Source organism: Lytechinus pictus, chromosome 1 (assembly GCF_037042905.1).
Source record: "Lytechinus pictus isolate F3 Inbred chromosome 1, Lp3.0, whole genome shotgun sequence".
NCBI classification, from domain to species: Eukaryota; Metazoa; Echinodermata; class Echinoidea; order Temnopleuroida; family Toxopneustidae; genus Lytechinus; species Lytechinus pictus.
This window is the reverse complement of record NC_087245.1, coordinates 11553278-11559744: the sequence shown is the minus strand read 5'-3', so window position 1 is coordinate 11559744 and position 6467 is coordinate 11553278. Positions and strand designations below refer to the sequence as shown.

The 6467-nt window shown below is 34.9% G+C and overlaps 1 protein-coding gene across 1 annotated transcript in view; it reads right to left on the bottom strand.

The window, feature by feature from the left end:
• Positions 1-469: 469 nt before the first annotated feature.
• The window catches only part of LOC129257357 (uncharacterized), a 28155-nt gene continuing 22157 nt past the window's right edge, over positions 470-6467 (bottom strand). Inside the window, exons 16-17 of the mRNA XM_064096019.1 lie at positions 5720-5811; positions 470-5389 (exon numbers count right to left, since the gene is read on the bottom strand). Coding sequence (XP_063952089.1) covers positions 5200-5389; positions 5720-5811 — 282 coding nt within the window. The 3' untranslated portion in view covers positions 470-5199. The remainder of the gene's footprint in view (positions 5390-5719; positions 5812-6467) is intronic.

Below are 6467 nucleotides of genomic sequence, written 5' to 3'. Positions count from 1 at the left end.
TTACCTAGTCTTGGGGTTATTAGCGTTTGACACAACCGACACTGCCACAAAAGCGGTGCCTATTCTTCTTTTTGCTCTGCATGCACTTTTTGTTTGCAATGTTTCTAGCAATTCTTTTATTTGAAAATTTTGCTCATGAAGGATAAAGAGGGAGGGCAAATGAAAAAGGGAAATTTAAATGAATTGTATGAAATGGAGTGATCACTTGGGGGGGGGGGGGGGTTCAAAGATGAGCCAATTACATGTATTGTCATAACAGCTTAACTTCAAGATTGAACATTCATCCATATTGTGCTATACTTGACCCTGATGTAATAGACAGGTACTTACACTTGCAAACAAGAACTTCATTCATTATCAAATTTCGGGGAAAAACAGAAAGGTCTGATTTATCTTAAAGTTGAAAATCCAGAGGCTACAATACATGTTTACAACAGAGATCAAAGAGATTAAAAAAACAATCACAGAATTCCATAATTCACATACTTTATTAGGAAAATAATTTGGAATGGTATTGGCGATACATTTCTAATACTACAATAAAAAATACACACACTGTTTTGAACTCTGGTAAAAAAATGATTTCATAATTCATGCACTTTGGGAAAATCACTGGACTGGATGCATACAAAAGAGTAACTACATGCAAGATTTGCTTAAACTAGAACCACAAGCAATTAAGCTCATTCAAGCATAAGACTAGTAACAGGTTAAAAATGAAATTGGTTTCTTTTATGCACCTGGTCAAGTATATTTTATATAATAATGATAATGATTGGCTTTTTATATACCGCTTTATCAATCTACGACTGCTCAAAGCACTTCATAATTATTATTACCCGGTCACTGGATTCATAGCTTTTTCGCAGCTTGTTAGGTGCTGTCTTGATAAACCAAACACAATGACGGTTGTTTCCCACCAATATAAAACCTAACTATATAAAACATCTCACCTAAAACAGCACCAAGAAATTAGCCTAGGAAATAAATACTTTAAAGTTTGAACATGTAATAATAATGATGAAAGTATACATAGAGTAAATACCAAATTGAATACTTACATGGAGGCAAGCTTCTTAAATGCTATACAGAGAGGATTCGGCACTGTATAAGTTGCATTATAATACATGTAATAATAATGATGAAAGTATACATAGAGTGAATACCAAATTGAATACTTACATGGAAGCAAGCATCTCAAATGCTATATAGAGAGGATTCGGCACTGTATAAGATGCATTATAATTATCATTTTAGTTACTATTACTATCAAATAAAATATGGCTTTCATCGAAAGATGGAAATTTACCATAACATTATGTTATTTGCATAAAAAGTATATTGTATTAATACTAAGTCAATCAATTGTGGAATCAAAGATTCAAAGTACTTGTACAAAATTTCATCATGTGAAATTGGTGATACATCTCAAATAATTTCTTGAATGCAGAGTACAGAAGCAGCAGCTTGACCTAAAACCAAAAAAGATTTCAAAATCAGTTTTTAATAAGAGATTTCGATACACAGAAAACCCTGTATAAAATGTGATTATGTTTTGCAGACGTTTTGGTAGAAAAGGAATGCACTAGCTTTAATTTAAGGAACAGAGTGCTCTTTGCCTTTCATTGCTTCCTACTTCTACCACTATCAATTATCAATATATTGGGTGATTTCAAGTACGGTGTTTGGTGTTGAGAGCGTGAAAAGGCTGCTGAACCGAGCTCCAACACCGAGCTGGGTTCAGAGGAGCGATACTGATCGCGTTATCAATTGCCTATGACATCACGTCTCTGCTGATCATCTCAACTTTACGCAAGAAATTCTCGACGACGAAAGTGAAATCGGGGAGAAATTGCAATAAAATCCTATCGTGCAAAATGCAAGGTTAAAATCACTGCAAGAATCAGAAAGCGTAAATATTATTTTTCATTAAAATGTATAAAGCTCTAATTATTTGCACTAATCTTAACTGTAAAAGATAATTTTACGGGGATGTTTCATCGTGTTTGCCGCCTGTTCGTGAGCTTACAGTTCATCAACACCAAAACCGAACTTGAAATCACGATTTTACCAATCCCTGGGGGTTGGTGTTGCTGAATGGGGAAATTGCATGTAGATCGTCAACACCAGCCGCAGTGCTGGGTTCAGCAGATGACATTCAACACCAGCCTTCAATACGAACTGCCGGAAATACGTCATATTTTCCAAGGTCAATCCCAACACCAGCCTGATTTCAAGTACGGTGTTGTGGCTGGTGCTGGTGTTGTCACAACACCAGCACCAGATTTCAACACCGTACTTGAAATCACCCATTCTATCTTTTTTGTATTTGGGACACTGGCTCACAAAGTTTGCTTATCCAACAATTCTATTACCGGTATAATATTTATATATCATTATTACAGTATTTCAAAATACTTCTAAGTTTCTTCTAAGTTTTTCATGTAAACATTCTGAGGTATGATTGTCTTGGAAAATTACTTGGGCTTGTGTCAGAAATTAAATCAAATGACAGAATTATAAGGGATTCAAATATAAATTGTATAATATTTCATATAATTCTTCAGGGGGTTAGAATATTTCAGGTACTAAGGCGGTGCTTCACAAAAGAGAATTTCCAAGTGATTTAAAATTCAAATAAGCTATTTCCCCATATGGCTTAGGCATTTATTTTTCAGTGTGTGTCGGCAGTGCTCAATGCAGAATGTCTCAATCAGAGATTTCTACCAAGCAGGAAAAAACTCAGGCAGAGGCGGCTGACAGAGACAGTGTCTCACTTTACAACTAGTGCTACTCGTGCTAGCCAACCTCCCTGTCGTGCGAGGGAACACAATGGCAACACCTACGGTTGTAACCGGGGCTTCAGATGCATGCATCAATGAAATCGTCAGCTTATTCGCTGATTATCAGAGTGAAATTTTGGAGGGGCTGATTATTATGATGATAATTATTATGATCCTTTAGCATCATTTATTTCCTCCCCGCCCGTAGGGGGGAGTGCATTACTGGACTATGTGAAGTTCAGTAATATTTATGATGAATAGAGCAATTTGTCACCCATCTCAGATGGTCTGGCTATGCAACTCTACAAGGCAGGTGACCCTTCTTCCCCAGAAAGAGACCCTTTCCAAAAGTATGGAGAAATACAGTCCCCTTTCTAATGCTGCTGCTTATGCCACTGTGCCCAAAATTGAGTGAGAGGTGTGGCAATCTCCCCCACCCCCCTAAAAAAAATATCAAGAGCTTAGAATTCTCAAAGCCCCAAAACTACAATGGAGTGTGTTTAACGGTTTATTGCCATATGTGCACATAATCACACATCTCCAAGAAATAGCTAAAGGTAAAATGGATTTAGACCTTGAATTACTCAAGCGTCTTGTAGTTGACTGCTCGACTTTGACTGGCCTCCTGAGTATGGGACGGAGAGTCCGCAAGAACTTTCTTTAACCCAAGATATCAAGGGCTATGTTCCAAAACAATGCCTATAACCAGACTGGTAAGTCGAATTCATTTCCACATGATAGAATTTGTGTTATATCATCTCTACTTGAGTATGTAAAGCAGACTACCCTTTCAGGATTGATGAGTACAGACTTTTCATCTCCACAGAAATTCCTATAAATGTGAGACTTCTTCTACACTAGCTCGATGGATGAAAGATATATTGATTATGAAGTCTGAATGATTATTGTTTGAATGTAACTGATATGAATGATTATTGTTTGAATGTAACTGATCTGAATGATCATTGTTTGAATGTAACTGATATGAATAATTATTGTTTGAATGTAACTGATCATAATTATTGTTTGAAAGTAACTGATTTGAATGATTATTGTTTGAATGTAACTGATCTGAATGATTATTGTTTGAATGTAACTGATATGAATAATTATTGTTTGAATGTAACTGATCATAATTATTGTTTGAATGTAACTGATATGAATGATTATTGTTTGAATGTAACTGATCTGAATGATCATTGTTTGAATGTAACTGATATGAATAATTATTGTTTGAATGTAACTGATCATAATTATTGTTTGAAAGTAACTGATTTGAATTATTGTTTGAATATATATTATCTGAATGATTGTTTGAATGTATCTGATCAGAATGATTATTGTTTGAATGTAACTAATCTGAATGATTATTGTTTGAATGTAACTTATCTGAATGATTATTGTTTGAATGTAACTGATCTGAATGATTTTTATTTGAATGTATCTGATCAGAATGATTATTGTTTGAATCTAACTAATCAGAGTGATTATTGTTTGAATGTAACTGATATGAATGATTTTTGTTTGAATATAACTGCTGATCCATCATGGATGCTTATGATATTTGATTGGTTCACTTTTAATACCCTTTTTTCTTCGCTTTGCTGTATTCACCTCAAAAGATATATGCCTTCTTTATCCTTGCTCTTCCATAGCCATGCAGGGAAATAGGTCACTTGAATTTTAAATCACTCTGATATTCTTTTGTGTGAAGCACTGCCTTAGCACCTGGAATATGCCAACCCTCTTTGACTAGCATTTTACAGAATTCGAGTTATACTTTATTTTATTCACATAATCTAGGAATTTTTAAGTATTGTTTCAAGACAAGAACGACTCCATATTTTTTAGATCCTGAGAATGTTGTTATCATTCAAATAAAGCAACTTGCCTACAACCAAAAAGGTATTGTTTGCTGAAGTCAGATCAACTTCAATGACATGGTTTTCAGGAAGTGAGCTCAAGATTTTCACATTTACAAATTGACTAGCTTCAACTACATGTATGTCAGTCACATGATTCTTAGTCCATCCAGGACAGTGTTTCTTGAAGCAATAATCAGTTATTCTCACTGAATAATTTGTTCTGAGCCAATCAGATGCAATGGTTTCAGTAGCTTATAACAGTTGTCAGTGAATATCACTTAATATTTGTTTCATGAAATATGCACCATTCAATACATTGGGAAAAATCAGTTTCTTAGCACATGTATAGCAATTTATGATGTGACATGAAGCAAGAAAACCAAAAACAACTCTAATCCATCCATAAAGAAACATCATCCAGACAGAAGTCAGTTGTTTGGTCACTCAATTCATCAAAGGTAATACTGGTAGTATAAAGGTGATGCATCATACTCAGTAGACTCTGTTCACATTAAAGATCATGTGACTACACACATGACACCATTATCAACTCATTGCAGTCTGCTGGGATCCACTGTCACATGATCCAATACAAAGTCAGGTGATAAAAGTTCTGAGGTGATAGATGGAGGCACTGCATGATGGGATTGAAGAGAGTGTTGCGCAGCGAGAAGTCCTGCTCTGAGACAGACATCAGGGTCATTGCCTCTCAACATGTTGGCAATAGAAGATGCTGCAAGGCTGGAAAACAAAACCAGTATACAGGAGAGTATATATACATCATGAAAGTATTTGCCATTAAAAATAACCTATGAAAAATAACAATGACTGAATATCAGACATTACTGGCTTTTTAAATTCTAGCATGTATCTTTTCCTGTAACTATCATAAATAGTGAGTTTTGTGTTTATACATGTCTTTTTCAATTTAAACCTCTCTTTGATGTGTCATTTCATATTTGATACATTTTCAAGAATTTGCTATTTTTGTGATAAATTTTCAGTGCTCAACATCTTTGCATAAACACCTCTCAGACTCCATCTCATTACAAATGAATACAACATTCTTACCAATCGCCTGCTCCTGATACTGAGGTGATTTGACCGATATCAGATGAGACTGTGTAGTGCATAGCTGAAAACATACCATCTATCTCAATGTCCTGAAAAAAAGGGTGAGAGGTCATTGGATTAGAGACATTGTTACAATGTATTAAATGCTTTATAAATACTGAGTATTATTATTTTGTTCTCACTTCCATCGTCAAAGTCTCACATACTGCTAGGGGGAAATTATATACATGCTTGAAATTGAAAGAAAAAGGGACAGGGCTTTCTGCTTATTACTACAAGATAAAACTGGTACCATACTAATATGTTTTGAATCACATTTGGGTAACTGAGCAAAATGTGACAACGTGAGACATGGTTTTAAAGGAATCTTGACTGCAAAGTTGCTTTCTAACTTTTATCTTCTAAAGCACAGTAAAAGAATCAGTGTTACATGCACCATCACATCAATATTGGTCTATCCTCTACAAATCTGGAATTCATTCCTGAACATAATGAAGTTTGCAACATTTCATTATTAACCTTGCTGCATATTTATCAGGACTGCACATTCCAATACAACCTTAACAAACAAATATGAAACACCATTGTAAAAAGGAATAATCAAGCTTTCAAATTTATAAATGATGATGGAACAATATGAAATTCATTACCCCTCAAAATTGAGTTGGAAAACTTTTTAAACAAGTGGAACGCCTCTGGCAGTCTCGCCTGCGTTAGGCAATGCGATATAGCAGCAGTGCTTCCT